Genomic DNA, 16,701 nt, shown 5'->3' on the forward strand with positions numbered 1-16,701 from the left:
AACATGTCTTCAAGGGCTTAGAGTACTGCTTTGAGAAAAATCTCAAAATCTGCTGATATGGAGTAAAAGTATACTGTAGATGGCAGCATCTCTGGGAATGGCCTGAAGTCCGAGGACAAGTCAAATTGATCTGTCGGCGATGAAGGTCAGCTGTGGATTAGAATCTAATTTTCTATGTGAAGAGTGCCATTCATTTTTTGTGTAGCCGGTGCTTGCGCTTCTTGTAGTGGAGGGAGGAAGACCTTTCACTGGGAATGGGACGAAGTATTTTCTTTACAATTTCAGATGGCCCTGAAAGTGGTGATATGATTTGAGCATCAAAGAGCATTTGTCAAAAAAGACAGAGCTGAGTTCATCTTCCTGACACAACATGCAGATCAAATGACGAGGTTCCAGCGCTCAAATATGTCTTTTACAGTGTGAACCTGTTTTGAGAACCAAGGCTTTTGTGGAATGCAAGCTCCGAAAAATGTAATGAAATAAAAATCAAACAAAAATAATTAAGAAAAAACGATTGGTCAACAGCAAATCCAGAAACGATTGGTGCAGGAGGCTTCTTCAAAGAGTTGTTTCTGGATGGTGACACTCTCTCTGTGGATCTGTGTCTGCTGCTGCTACACTGCAACCTAGTGCAGTTTAGAAGGAGAGCAGTTTCTAGATCCAACCTTATGCCTCTGGAAGTTTTAAAGATGAGGAACTGCTGGAAAAAAGTATCCACTGGATAGACGTATAATGGCATGGAATTGTTAACAATGTTATTTAAATTGTTTTGGAGAGGTACCACCTAAACCCCCTTTGATGTGAGTGTTGGAGAATTAAATTTCTTGGAAAAGTCACTTTATTAAGAGACACACTGGCATCCATTAAGCATCAAAATACAAGCTAATGGATTCAAAGTCGAGTTATGGTCAATGCATTCATTAAGTTATGCAGACTAATTTTTTAATACAGAAGTCTTAATACAATATGATTTTATATTGTATAATTTTATAGTACAGAAAATAAGGAAATACACCTTTAGTATTTAAATAATGAGAAATAATAATAACCTACAATCAGTGAAAAAATAAACTATCACCCTAAGTAGGGTTCAAAGTTAAACCACACATCTATGATCCATTTCAGCACTAAACACTATAAATACTGTGGATATTTTTTTTATTGAAAATACAATACAGTAGCAAACATTGAAAGTTAAGTTAAGAAGGCGGCTTTGAAGAAATAAGAAATCATTGAATTAAAAATATGTACACGCTCAAAAGAATGATGATGGCCTGGATAGCATGACATTTAGAAACAAGGGATTTCATTGCCAGTTTTGTGGTGTTATCACGTATGGGATTCAAACTCCATTCCCTTCCAGGACTTAGAAGCATTCCGTTTATATTGCTCGAGTTCCTAAAAAAAGAAAAAAAGAAAAGAGAAAAGAGTAATACAAGCTCTTAAAGGTGCTAAACAGAAATATGCATAAAATGAAAATGAGAGCCAATTATTTCTTAGTTTCAATTGAGTCAATATGTGTTGAACAGGTGTAACAGAAGCGCAAGTGTAGCAGAAGCAGGGCTGTTATGGCACACTGTGATTTCCTGTTCTATCAACATGTGCCAAGCCCAGCTGTTAAGACAGATTCTTAGCAGCAGGTGGTTCATGTATGCTTTATTCTGTAAGGGATACTGTGTAAGTAAGTTTACAATAGTACGATACAAGCAAAAGTACCAGGTAAATGTAAATGTAAATGTAAATAAGTCCAAGCAGGTTTAATTGCACATATTTCATAAACCGCAAAACATGGTTACTTGTTTTGAAAAAGCTCTCTGCTTGGTCACTTACATACATTTGCTTTTTTATTCAAGCAGATACCTGATTTTCTCATTTTGAGGCAAACAAGAAACATCATTCTCTCTTGCAAAGTGTCATAAAAGAGGTAGGCTGCGTATCTGAAGGGAGGGTAACATTTGATCCATTGCTTAGTTCCAAAAGAAAGTTAAAGAAGGCTTTCTTAAATATCTTACAGTAAGAGCCTTTAGGATCAAATCTTTTTTTATTGCCAGACATTTAGGCAAATCACATACACAGCAAGCCGCCTACAACCCATTATGGGCCGACCGCGAAGTTCAGATGCATACCAAGGAGTAGACCCAAACACAAAGAAGCAATTGCGAAGTGGGCATGGTAATACACAGCATGTCGCCTACATCCCAAATTGGACCGGCCACATATGGGGGACAAGAGATAGAGGCCTTCCAGGCTCAACAAGACTGCACGAGTTGTCATAAACAGCTGAGTATAGCAATGACCATGGCACAGTATTGCGGAGTGTGTTAGAATGCTTTGCATGCCAAATAGAACTAGTAGACAAAAATTAAGGATCATTCCAAATTGAACAAAACACTCAAGCACCCCCCACCCTCTCCCCTTCTGACTAGACCATGCTGGGTTTGCAAGTTGTCTGGCTAGGACTGCTGTGTATCAGGGAAATTAGGATTATGGGGCCTCAGCCTCCCCCTGTTTGAGAGGCAAAAGTCTAAGGATGCGCAAATACGCTGTAACTCTTTGGACAGGATAGTAATGAATGGGGACCATATTTCTGCATATGTTGTGGGGACAGAATTCGCTGCCATCCATAATCTTTCCATGCCCAACAAGGACCAGAGCGGGTGGAGCCATTGTTTATGTTGCGGGATTTTGTCCGAACCCCAGTTTGCTAAAAGTAACCTGTGCGTAGCATCAAGGGCCAGAGCTATCTGTCGGCCTCTAGTGGACCGAAGTGGGTACATGAGGGCATTGGGGTGCCCCAGGAGAATGTACGCTGGAATCGGGGAAGCTAAGTATTGAAGGCACTATCTAGATCGTTCAAAATTGATTTCCAGAATCTCGTGAGCTTGCGACAATTCCACAAGAGGTGTATAGGAGTCCAGGGGTTACCACAGCCTTGCCAGCACTGACCATAGCGCTTTCCATTTCTGAATGCGTACAGGGGTGTAATATCAGTGCGAGCTGCTTTTATATGCTGTTTCAGTGTATCCTACGCTATGCGCTATGTGTTGCGCCCTAAATAATATGTCTCCCCATTCTTTTTCAGCGAGGCTACCCCCTAGTTCCGCCTGCCAATTGAGCTGGCCCGGGGTCCTGTAGCTGAGGGGCACGTTCATTAAGTGGCGGTAGGTTTCTGATATGAGTTTCCACTCATCTTCATTGAGAAACAGCCATTTCTTGAAAGGGTGATCTGAGTGTGAGTGAATCTGTCTTGTTCTAGCAAGGAGTAGAGTGCTTTGAGTTGTTCAAAGGGAATAAGACCTTTGTGATCAAAAAGGCAGCCCACACGCTTGCTGCAACCCACCAACCAGCGCTTAGCAATGCCTGGTGCCAAACCGAGTGGAAACTCTGGGGTTGCAAATAGGCAGAGTCATGGGGCAAGGGAAGGACGAGAGTCCAGCCGTCTCCACCACTCTATGCCATTTTTTCAGTGTAGAGCTGGTGACTGGTGATGAATAAAGACCCCAGGATCTATGAACACGGGGGAGATAGACCTCTCTTCAAATGTGTAAACCAGCTACCGTTTGGTCCAGGAAGACCCAGTGCTTTTTTGTCATCGGGCAATTCCACTCTATCAGGAATCTCAGCTGCGCAACTTGGTAGTACCGCAAAACATTAGGCGCCGCCAGGCCCCCTTCTTGTTTGGTTTGTTGCAGCAGTTGGTTTTGTAATCTGGGCTTCGTCTTTCACCAGATAAGGCGATCGGTCTCCTTTTGTAGATTGCGAAGCACTCTAGGTGGGCGAGAGAGGGAGAGTGTCTGGAAAATTAAAAGGGCCCGGGGTAGGACGTTCATTTTTACCAAGGCTATTCTGCCTAGCCAGGATCGAGGAAAGCATTGCCAGTGATCTAGGTCTTTACGAATTGTGGCCATGAGACTAGAGTACTTGGCCTGCGCAGTTTTAGTGAGACTCCGAGCCAGTACTAGTCCCAGGTAGGGAAGATCAGCCTCCACCCACTGAAAGTAGTATTGGGCGCGCAGTCTTTGCTCTGTGTCTTGGTGAACAGTGAGGTTTAGTATTTGTTATTTGAGGGAATTTACCTTGAAGCCCAACACGGCCCCAAATGCTTCTAGCTCCAAAGTAATAGCAGGAAGTAAGGACAGGGGTTGGGTGATGGAGAATATAATATTGTCTGCATAGAGACTGATAAGGTGATGATCAGCCCCAAATGTAATGCCCGTTAACCCAGAGTCGTCTTGCAGCCTCTGAGCAAGGGCTCCATATATAAAGCGAAGAGGAGCCGGGAGAGCGGCAGCCCTGCCTGGTGCCCTTATCCACCCTAAACTTGCTGGAGCTCACACCGCTGGCCCGGACCACTGCACTAGGCATGCTATATATGCTGTGAACCCATCCCCCAAATGTCTACCCCACCCCGAAGCGCTTGAGAGTTGCGAACAAGTAGGGCCAGTGCATTGTATTGAACGCCTTCTCTGCGTCAATAGCTAGTAAAAGGGCCTCTTCTAAGGAGCGCTGGACTTTATCAATGAGGTGACACACACGTTTGGTGCTGTCCCCACATAGGCGTGAGGGAATAAAACCAGCCTGATCTGGATCAGCAATGCCAGGCATCAGAGGGTTAAGGCGATGTGCCAGGATGCTGGCAAATAATTTAGCATCTACATTTAGCAAGGATATCGGGCGGTATGAGCTGCACTGCTTAGGATCTTTCCCGGGCTTCGGAATCACTGAGATGAAAGATTTCAGCATTGATTCTGTCAGTGATGCGCTGTCGGCGAAGGAATTAAAAAGGTGACTCGTAAGGGGAACCAGTTCATTATAAAATGTTTTTCAAAAAAGGGTGTTGAGCCCATTGGGCCTGGCGATTTCATTGGCTTAAGCCTTGCAATTGCAGAGATCACCTCTTCTTTCTAATAGGTTGGTAAAGTGACTCTGATTCAGCGGGTGGGAGAGGTATGATTGCTGCAGACAATGTAGGCTTGGGGATCCGAGGTTGTCACGTGGTTCCTTGTGAATAGGTTAGCATAGGATGCTCGAAATTCGGCCACGATAGCTGAGGCATCAGCTATCGCTACACTCGCACGCCTTTGGGTGGCCTTGACTGTGTTTGCGTATTGTTTGCTGCGTAAGCAATCTGCTAGTATTCGCCCCCCTGACTGTTGGTCCCTATATAGACTTTATGGTTGAGGCAAAGCTTTGCATATTCAGCCCTATCTGAATCAAGATGTTTGAGCTGCATTCACTCCTGTTCCAGTTTGTGCCAGATTCTAGGAGCCCCAGTGCGCTTATGAAAGGACTCCAGTTCCAATTCCGACTTTTCCAACTCCTCCCTATTATCTTTCCGGTCCTTGGTGTCATAGGCTGCTTTTGCTATGAAAGCTCCTCAGACAACCAATTTAAGAGCTTCCCAAACCGAGGAGAGGGGGACCTCACCCGTGTCACTATTGACCAGATAGTCCGTAATCACCTTTCTGATTGAAGGCATCACTTCAGGAGAGTGCAACAGCGTTTCACGTAGGCACCATGGAGGCAGCTGTTAGGGGGGCGGGTGGGTTGTTAAAGTAAGTGTGATTGCTGCATAGTGAGACGGTGAGCGGGGCTCAATGGAAGAAGTTGTTATCCGGTCCCAGGCAGAGGGAGAGGCTAAGAAATGATCCAAGCAGGCATAGGTTTTATGCACTGCTGAATAGAACGTATAATCCCATTCACCGGGGTGTTGCAAATGCCAAACATCGCGTAGCCCGCAGTCTACCAACCATGCCAGCCCCTATGAGGAAAGGGCCCCAGCATGCCCAGTCCTTTGCCCAGAGCGATCCTGCACCGCATCAATGACTATATTGCAATCTCTTCCCACTAAAATTGCCTGATCTGGGGACTGAAGGACCTTAGCAAGTGCATCAATGATGAAGTTCTCCTGTTTGTTGAGAGCGTAAAGTGAGGCTATCGTGAAATTACATGTGCCCAATTGCACCCGGGTGGCCAGCAAGCGACCCTTGATCTCTAGACATGTTCCTAAAATAAACCAGTTGAAGTGGTTGGAGAAAAGAATTGCCACTCCCCCTCTCTTCCCCCTCCCCGATGACCAAAATTGTTGTGGGAATCTCTTGGTGTGCATCCTATGAGTGTCTTGCGTGAGCAGATGCATCTCTTGGAGCAAACAGATATCTCCTTGCGAATGTTCTAAAAAGGAAAGTATCGCTGACCTCTCAGTGGGGTTGTTAAGGCATTTCACATTAAGACTAAGTAGTTTATCTCCATTATCCGGAATGTAGCAAGGGCTAGGAGGATGTAAGCTGGGAACACATGAGGTTAGATGTGAAGTGCATGGGAGCCATACATTCGGGGTGAGATCATAGTGGTCCAGAGGTATGTCATCTTGCTCATATGCAGTCAGCTGGAAGGGGAACCCCAAACAATAACCCCAAATCCCAACAGAAAATAAGAAGCCAGAGTAAACATATAGTCCATAGAGTCTTTCGTGACTTAGAAGTCCGGGTCCGTGGGGTCTACCAGGGCACAGTGAGGCAACAACAAGTGGTATGATTTGGCACCCCCACCCCCACCCGTAGGATAATCTCCCTTCTGCCAGTGAACAATACCTAATGAGGGGGTCAACATCAGGTTTGCCTTTATCGGAGATGGAACGCAGTACCTCAGACCTTTCTCTGGCCATGGTGGCCAGGTTTGGGTGGTGGAGCACAGGACGCAGTCTTCGCCTGGATCCATCATTGCTCCTGCCTTGGACTTTCCCGTCAATCAAGGGCTGTTGGAAACCCAGGTCAGGTAGTTCGAGATTGAGGATTTTGCATGTCTCCATCAGGGAGCGCAGCTGGCAGGTTTTACCGTTCAGTTGGAAAATGAGGCGAAATGGGTGGCCCCAGGAGTACGAGATGCCCTGAGAGCGAAGATAACTGGTGACTGGTCGGAACTCTTTCCTTTTCAGCTAGGTGGATGCTGCCAGGTCCTGAAATATCTTAAGTGAGTGGCCACATAATTGCGTTTTCTGGTCAGATCTGGCAGCCCTGAGGATCGCCTCTTTTTTGGTCAAATTATGGACACAGACCAGAATGTCAGCTGGTGGGTGAGGAGGTGCCCTGGGGAGGCCGACTCTGTGGCATCAATCTAACTTGGTGCTGCTTGGGATGTTGTCCCCAAGGATGCTTTCGAATAGGTCTTGGACGTAGCCCTCGAGGTCCGTACCTTCTGTACCTGTGGGGGCCCCCCTAATGCGAATGTCATTCCTTTTTTACCTGTTTTCTAGGTCTTCAGCGTGGGCTTGAAGGTCTAAGTGCTGGTCTGGCAAACAGATGATCTCCTGCTGGAGGGCTTCAATTTCTGCGTCCCTGGGCAAGGAGATCTCCTTGAGGGACACCACTCTCTCACCTACTTCATCGATGTCTCGGTGCACTTCCCTGAGTTCCATCGTGAGAACTTTTTTAACTGGCCCACAAGGATGTGAACAGCGCTTCAAAGAATTCAGGGGTCACCAAGCTCTCCATGCCGTCACTTCCACCCACTTGCTTAGAGTCCTCCTTGGACAACTTTTCTTGCTGGGATTCCACTGTGCCTTTAAACAGCATTTCCTTGACAGAGCTGTCCTCCTTCCCTTTAGCTGCGGACAAAGCTCCCCACTTCTAGGCCCAGGGACCAAGGGGATTCGCAGCTGGGACGCCGGGCTCTCAGTCCAAACACGATCGAGAGCAGGACTGGCCCCAATCAAATCTGATGAGCACAGCCAGTGTGGGTATACGGTTGCGGCTCCCTTGTGATGTTATTCAGCCGCTGAAATCCCAGCTGTGTATCCATCTCGTGTTTGCTGCCTCTAGGGCCTTTAGCTTGGGACAGGTCAGGCACAACAAGAGGCCACAAGAGAAAGAAAGCTGAGGTGCCGATCGGCAGACGTTCTGTGGAGGCCTAGAGATACTGGGGAACTCAGAGGTGGGCCCGGGAGATCACAGGGCCAGGGCCGTTCAGAAAAGTCGCAGCTACTACCTGCGCAAGGACAGTGAAGTCCACTTGATTTCTTCTGTGGTCTGCCCGCTTAGGAGGGAAGGCTATGGGGCCAAAAAGGGCCACTGGGCTTCAGTGCACCACTCAGATCCCTGCCTTAGGCATCTGCCATATGTAGGAGACGCAGTCGGAGTGTTGCGTAGTGGTTCTGAGGGTTGATCCCAATGAGCTGTGGGCTGGGTGGCGTGGAAGTAGTAGGCCCCAGCTTCAAGACCTGCCCAGTGGACTTCACCCCGCTTGGGCCTCAGATGGTGGCCCCGCTCTGTCATCGCTCTCTGCGGTAGGAGAGGGTTCAGGGCAACAGCGTTATGGGTAGTGGCCCCAATGTGATCAGTGCAATGGCCCGCCATCCCCCCAGGGCCCGAAGGGCGCTGCAGGCTGAAGAGATGCGGAGGCAATATGGCGGGTGCAGTGTCAAGGAGAGCAGGCGGGGTCGTGAGCACTGATGTGCACAAGATGTACTCATCGCCGGAGGCCCCAGGTCCGGAGTCAGGAGCCCTCCAGGGCGCGGACCTACATGTGCTTGATTGCACTGCCAGGGGTCTGCGGTGGTTCTGGATGTAATTGCTGGAGCCTCTGGGCCAATGCTGGTGTCTGCTTGCTCCTGCTCCCCGTCCTCCATGATTTTCAAGGCCGACGCCTCCGCTCCAGCCACTGCTTGGGCGTATCGCGGCCCGTGCTTGATCCAGGCCGCAGTGCACTTCGGGTTTTGGACACCTCCAGGAAGTCTCCACTCAGGCACTGTCAGGCCCTAGGGCGGTCAGCCCCCGCACTCTATGGGATGTGGTCCCCCCGAATGCGCCACTAACAGGGGGTTCGCAGACACCTCTGCTGCACTCCACCCGTTGCTCGTGTGTGTTGCGGCCCATGCCCGCCGCAGGCCGCAATGTGCATCAGGTTTTCGGCCCCCCCAAGCAGCTTCCAAACGGGCATCGTCCGTACCCCGGGTGATCAGCACTTGTACCCTGGTGAAATACGGCCCCCCCTCCCCCCCTCCCCCCCCCGGATGCGACACCAGCCGGGGGGATGCAAATAAACGTGCTTTGGATCGGGCAGGGACTGAGCGCCAGCAAAAGCAAGCCCGCTCACTCCTCCATCTTGGCCACGCCCCTCAGTAACAGCCTTAAACGCGTTCCCTGTAAAATAAGAATTGCTCAGGCAGGGAATTCACTTGCCTGAAGAATCCTCAGGAACACCTAGTACCTCCTCTCTGGACTATGTACCAGGGTATTAAGGGGATAACTGTGGTGTAAATTGGCTGTGATAGCATATGTGTCATACGTTACTGCTCACTGTAAAAACTATTTTAACAAATCCAAGCCAATACCTGTATTATTACTACACTTTAGTTAAGGGGTGAAGAGAGCCCACACCCTGCTTCTCCAATCCTCGAGGGGGCACTGGAGAACTAATACTTCAAACCCTTATGACGTGATTGGATGGCATAAGTATGTGAGGCTGGAGTGAGGAACGAGCTGTAGCTGGAACTAACTAGGAGCTACCTACGACATGAACATAAGGTACATAAGCAAAAGAAAATAAATCATATCACAAATTGTAACGTACGCAAGGTGTGAATCACGCAGAAGCATTAAGGTAGAACTGCCTTTTGTTAAGCAGAACATCTCTCTCAAAGTATAAATAGCTTAATTAAGCAACAACATAAACTCTAAAATCCAAGTCAGGTGGTAAAACTCCAGGAAACATATTTAAATAAAAGTGAACATGATAAACTGGCTAAATGAAAACACATTTCAGCGAGGCCATGTATTTTGCATTGTCGTTTTGGTGTCAAAAAATTTCTTAAAATGTACTCTACTTTTCTAACTGGGTGTGGGATTTTTCTTGTGTTTTCATTTTATCACTATTAATGTGCTGCATAAATACTTTACACATTGCTTTTAAGTTAAGCCTGACTACGTTTGTGCAAACCTACCAGAGGGTTAAGCGAGAGTTTATTTAGTGACTTTTGAAGTTTGCCCTGACAAGAATTGTGTTTATTACTTGAGTGGGAATCTCACCCTCTCAACTAATTGCCCAATTTCTTCCACGTACACTGCAGGAACTTTCCAGGTATGTAGCGAGCCACATGTGAGTCAGGAAATAGAGGCAAAGCTCACAACATACTGTATGCTTCAACTAGCATTAATGTGTAGAAATGCAGTAATTCAGATTACTGTCCTACAGCTCCTGGACAGACTCGCGAATACAGTCCACTTTATTTGATAATCTGGACTCCACTCTAAGTCACTAGTATGGCACAGGAATGTTTAAAATGAAAGATTGTAGGTAGGATACGGGGATGGTTAGGTTTCCATTTCCAACAAGCTGCATTACCACTGGCCTGCACAACTTCAACAAATGGACAGATGATTCCTACACGTTGCAGTGGTATAAATAAGGAAGAAACGTGTTGTCCTGTTTTTACTGCATGGGTAAACTTGCAATGTTTCTATAATGTTATCTTTACATTTTAGAGTCTTACCTAGAACATGCAATTGAAAGGGAGCTTGTATGTCCAATCCATTGATCCATGCAATATAGTCACTTTTGGATATATAGACATATAACTGTATTTTATCTAAATATAGTTAATTCTACATCTGTCCCCTTATGTACTTAAAGAAGACTTATCAAGTGCGCATTATTTAACCAACAGGATAGACTGTACTAAATAAACACTTCAAGTAAAGAACCTGAATTGAAAGGTGAGAAAGAGTAACAAAGAGGAAATTCATTTTTTCCTAAGAATCTTCAGTTATTTGTCTAACGTGCTTACACCACCTCTTATAAATGCCTCGCACTTTCAACAGTTGAACTCGCTGTTCTCATTCACTTGAAAAAAGACACAGGAACAAATGCAGTGGCTCTATTTGGGTTTTTAAAACACTCTGACCTCAGATCGTGGGTTGAGCTAAACCGCAGTTAATTGCTGTGATGCAGTAACAACACAAATGCTAGGTGTGACATTACCCCGGGATTCAAGGCTTCTGGTCCATCAATAAGGAACAACTTCTGAAGGCATCACTGTACGTCCTTCCACAATTATGTTTGCGAACTCACCACTAGCATTTTATTGGTGGTATGGTGTCTTGGTATTTTGGAAACTGAACTATTCAGATTTGCCATTTGCTGAATTCAGCTTCGAATAGGTTTTACAATCGAATATTGCACAGGACAAGGGTTGCGATTGCGATCACTGGAAATGGTCACTCACCCAACCCTCATGATCTGTAGCTTTCCTTTCCTGCCATTAAGTTGTTCAAGCCATGCAACACTTTACAAAAACAGAAATATATTCATGAAGAACAGCATTTCAGAACTGTGGTATTACCGCATCACTGTTAATCTGGAGGAACGGTAGACGTTTGCAATAACCAGATCTACTGAATGTATCTCATGTCCACAGCATGCTAATTGAGAGCCAAAAAACGCTAGTCGCTTCTTAAATCAGAGTTCCTCAGCCTCAAGCTTAAGTAGATGTGTATCAATGATTGTACCAAATTTGTATGTAATTGTTTGCACTAATTCCTAAATAATCATTTAAATTGATCTTTTTCTGTATTAAGTGCACTGATTTTAACGGGTAGCTATTTGCCCGACATAGCAAGCAATAAAAAGGTTTCACAGAACAGAGTTCATACTTGCAAAATGATGATTTGGAAGTCCACAGTCCATTAGACAAAATCGTTTCCCCATCATATACAGGAGAGTTTAAAGCTGGCGCGTAGACCTGGTCGGGTTACTTAAGGTCAGTGAACTATAGTAACACGTGCTGTGTATTCATATGGCTAGTTATGGGTCATTATTGGCCAGTTGATAAAAACTGAAAAGGTTATTACCAGGAAAAATATTTCACAAAGTCCAAGGCGTGCAGATAAGGTAAAACACAATGCCAAGCTTTTGGGTTACTCTAGGTTACCTTATTATTTCTCAAAAATCTACATAAATGATGGAACGAATACCATCAATTTCATTTTATTTTCAGAGACTATAATATTATTCTTTATTTACAACACATCTGTGTTTAAGCAATGCTGTACAGCAGCGATCACTCTACTACCAAACAGCAGAAATCAATTAACTAAGTGTATTTTGACAGCTTGGGTAACGTCCGCATGAGCTGTGGGTTCTCTAAGGGATCACTTACATGCCAAAGTAAAATAACAGGTTTCGAATCTGCTACCAATAGTTAAAAGAGATTGGCTTGTACCGGTGTGATAAAAAAAAAAACACCGGAGTAGGAGCCTAAGGTTTTCAGGAGCCTGCCACCAGCTCTGCCACATGCCAATAACAAAACTGCCCTTGTTTCGTTTCAGTTTAATGCCTTTTTCTTCACTCGCCCTACACTTTAGCTCTCTTTATTTCACTATTGTAAGCTCTTTATAATCTGTGAGATTTCCCTTTTCATTGTTCTCTGATTTATCTCATCTTGCTCACCGTGCTGCTTTCTTCCTTTTCTGCCTTTTACTCAGCGTGATGATGAAAAATAAGTACCGGTCCATAAGAACGAGAGGGCGTCCACCCTCTGTAACCACCAGCATATATTAAGCATTAGCATTCAGACTTCTTTAGATGATGTTTAACCTCACCATGCACCAGTGTCTCTTGCGCTACACAGGGTCCGAAGCTCAGCTATCGCCCTGCGGACTGTATTTATGAGCAAGTTAATGCCATGATTAGTAGTGCACAACAAAGTGATACCCTGCAAGGTGTCCACTGAGGGAGCAAGTCCAACTGCTTAAGTAGTTGGTGAATTTCGTACCTAAAACTTTCTGTACCGCCGTCGGCACAAGAGTTGTAGAAAGAAAGGCACTATTCAGTGGGAAATGCTATTCTACTCATAAAGCACCCTGGCATTCCCCCCCCCCCAAACGATTACTGAAGAGCAAATTGTATGGAGTTGAATAGGGTTCTTTTCCTGGTTCAAAAGGTCACAAACAAATCTGACAGTGGGCACCCCTAATCCTGGCAAATTAGAAGGGGCATTTCAAATGAATTGCCCAGTCTTGATTCATGGGTAATATCCTGCTCAAGAAATCTGCAGTCATTTTGGCCTTTTTTAACAGATGATCTGCTAACAGACCAATTCCTTTTTTGGTGGTCAAATACCAAATCTCTATCTCCTTTCGGCACAGAGAGCAAGACCCCACAGTCCTTGCTTGTTCTCCTAAGACCCTACACGTGTATTGTCTGTATTAACTGAGTCTCTTTCCCAAAAACAGATGGAAAAATAAATGTGTGGGCCAACCTCTTTGCCCTTAATGTAAAAAGACTGATATGTAACTTTCTCTCCGGAAGACTCCACAGAACACTTAAAGACATAAACCTTAGAGGAGCTTCGCAACCTCACAAGGAAGCATCTGTTACTCAAGTCAATGGTTGCCAAAGCTTGTGAAAAGGTTCACTTGAACAAGTTCTCTGGCTGGGTCCATCCCCGTAGCACCTCTAATAGCTCAGCATCAAGAGCAATGTTATCCTTTAGTTGACAATAATGCGGATTTCAGTGTACCTGAAGGATCACTCCAATGCTCTCATCCACATATGAGCCTTAGGTATTGATGCAAGAAGCCATCAGACTAGCAAAGCTCAGCACTGCTCTTGTATTTGTGATGGAAACTTGGTAAACTCATTTGCCAAACTAAAGCAATACGACTAATCTCTCCTGTAGAGAATATGATGGCTCGAAGCCAAGGGAAAAAAATATCCAATGGTTAACTACCTGCAGTATCCATTGGTCTGACGTCATCCTCAGCTATTGGTTCAAAAAAACCTACTCAATCGGCCCACAACTGGGCATCTTGTGATGCTGTAAAGCATGAATGCCAAAAAGAACAAGCAGGCCAATCCTTCCCTGAAAGAGTGAATTGGTTGCTGCTGCTTCAGAACGCAGACAAAAGCAAATGGCGAACCTGGCGCTCCTACACTGCTTGCAGTTATCAAAACCAGCACCTCCTTCTTCAAACTCAAAACTTGACTTCGGTTCCGAAGGTACAGCCACAGTTGTAGCTGAAGAATTGACTGTCACTGAAGCTGCCTGTGCCAGAGCATCACTTATTCTATCAAAGGCTCCACAACAGCCGCTACAGGTGCATCAAAAGGAACCCTTTCCTAATATCTCCAATATACCCTGCTTAAAGGTCTGTGCCCGCTCTGGAGTAGAACTAGAGTACAAAAAGATAGCTTTTGTAATTGTTGTAGTTCTGAAACAGAATCCGAGTTAAAAGATGCCTCTCCCTTAAAGCTCCTCTTACCATGAGACAAGTGACGGTGGTCCCTTTTGTGCTCCTTATTTGTTACCTGGACTGTTCCTAGACTGACAGCGGGAGTGATACTCTCTTCAGAATGAGATCATGATTTCTCTTTTTAAAAAGCCACTATGGATTGCTTTAGGGGGCTTTCGTGCATACAGTTAATAAGACCTGGCACTGTGGAACGGTCTCAGACACCGCAAACAGTCCGAATGCAGACCCATGACTGACATCAGCAAACAACTCTTGGAGCACGGCTTAAATCCGAGGGAACATTCTCTAAAAAACACAACAAAATCCACAGACAATCATCATCAGAAAACCAAAGACCAGATGTGCGGAAAGAAAGGAATGGGGTCAGCACTGGCTGGGTGTTCGTTATTGATGTGTGTCAATTAACGGAAAATAACAACTGGAACACCAATTGAAGGAAACCAAATCATAGAAAAACTATTTTACGGATTAACATTATGCTTTACATATTGGACGGTTGCCTGGTCCAGTCTTTTACTGTTTTAGGCTACAGTGTCTGTTTTTTATCTGTTTACTTAAGCAAAGTATCTGAACCTTTGTTTTGATTTAGTATCATGCGCTTTTTCATTTGAATGAGCTTTTTGATGTAATTTGCAATAACATTGTTAAAAAAGAAGTGTTTTGAAATAACACAAAAAAGAAAAAAAAGGAACACTGGGCCAGATGTAGGAAGGCAAATACCGGTCGGTAACGGCCGATTTCGGCCGTTACCGACCGGTATCTTGAAGATGGAGATGTTAAAATACAGATTCGGTAATTTTACCAAATCAGTAATTTTACAGATTCTGTAAAATAGCTAATCGGTAAAATTACCGATTCTGTATTTTGACATGTAGGTAGCACTGCAATGAATCAGAGCTGCAGGGGTTTAAGAATTCGTTATTTACCACTAACTAGAAGTTGGTGGTAAATAATGAAATCCCCTTTAACCCCTTCCATGCTTATGACGGAACGGTTCCGTCATGAGCGTCGGTTGAGCTGTGCTCATGACGGAACCGTTCCGTCATGAGCCGATAGGCTCATTAGAACCTTCAGCACAGCGCGAAAATTCGCGCCGCGCTGAAGGGGTTAAAAAGCATTTTTTTTGCTTTTTAAACAGTGCCATGTTGCAGACATACATGCCCTAAGGCAATGTATGTCTGCAACATGTGCACCCATGCACAATTGAGGGGTGCAACAGGGTGTCAAAATGACACCCTGCCACCCTTCAATGTTTCTCCCAATTACCAAATCGGTATTTACCGATTCAGTAATTGACATTCATTCCTATGGGCCTGCAGGCCCATAGGATTGAATGGCAATTACCGAATCGGTAAATACCGATTCGGTAATTACCGAATCATACCGAGTCGGTAATGAAATCTGTAAAATTACCTAAATCCCGATTGCCAGTTCTTAAATACCGAATCGGTATGATTCGGTATTTAAGAATTGGTAATCTAGGATTACCTACATCTGGGCCACTGTGTCCTATTAGTCACACCATCTGACGCATCCTCACTACTGCAAACGTAAGCCGCCAGACCTGGCCAAATCAGGCCTAGTGGACTATTGCGTCCACTGCAGTGGCCCGTGTTCGACCTCATGGTCACAGGTTCAAATCTCGGCAGGTCCAATCAGCCTTTCAGGTCTCACTGGTTTGTGAATCTTCGGGAGAATGTAAAACTGAGGGGTTTTCGGTTGTTTATTAATCAGGAACTCCGCCTCGTGTTCCGAGATCCAGTCATTGGATCGCGCATTTTTCACCACTGACACAATCTCCCTAGTGATGTCCTCCGTCGGATCCCATGGCAGTCTAATCTCCTAATAAACTCGATGAGTTGGTACTTTTTGTACTGAATGAGTAGGATACATATATATGGGCACATATAATGGATTACGAAAAGATCAGAAAGTTACCTAGTGGGGATTATAATCTTCCTGTTATAGCCATTTACGATATGTTTGGTATTTTTTAAAAGATTAATGGGACACACTTTTTTATTAATTTTTGTAACGATTGGTTTAAGGTAGGGTCAACTGACTGGCTAGCAGTTGCCTGTGGGTTTGAAACAAAGAAATATATTTAAGATGGAGGGGCATTATACAAGACGAGGGAATATGTTGTTTTGAAACACTACAATATATGCAATATTTGGCCTTGTTGACAGTTGTGAATGCTATTTATTTCCTTGCAGTACATGTCATCTGTGTTGGCGGAATTCCCTCCACATGGACCTTATTGATTGAGAAACCTACTAGTACCACTATAACACCAGACTAAGGTAAGGGGGGTACTGTATGAGACTGGGACAGCCAGAAGTCCTGAAGAAGACCGATGTGACCGACCACCTGAGGGCACGCTTAGGTCAAAACATGTTGACATTAGCAGTAAAGGAGGGGTGTTAGGGGTTCCTAATTTCCTACTTTTAAC

At 45.0% G+C, this 16,701-nt stretch overlaps 1 protein-coding gene across 1 annotated transcript in view; it reads right to left on the bottom strand.

Moving 5' to 3' along the window:
• Positions 1 to 820: 820 nt before the first annotated feature.
• DYNC2LI1 (dynein cytoplasmic 2 light intermediate chain 1) overlaps positions 821 to 16,701 on the bottom strand; it is a 267,996-nt gene continuing 252,115 nt past the window's right edge. Inside the window, exon 13 of the mRNA XM_086927800.1 lies at positions 821 to 1,398. Coding sequence (XP_086783926.1) covers positions 1,330 to 1,398 — 69 coding nt within the window. The 3' untranslated portion in view covers positions 821 to 1,329. The remainder of the gene's footprint in view (positions 1,399 to 16,701) is intronic.

Source organism: Lissotriton vulgaris, chromosome 6 (assembly GCF_964263255.1).
Source record: "Lissotriton vulgaris chromosome 6, aLisVul1.2, whole genome shotgun sequence".
In the NCBI taxonomy this organism is placed as follows: domain Eukaryota; kingdom Metazoa; phylum Chordata; class Amphibia; order Caudata; family Salamandridae; genus Lissotriton; species Lissotriton vulgaris.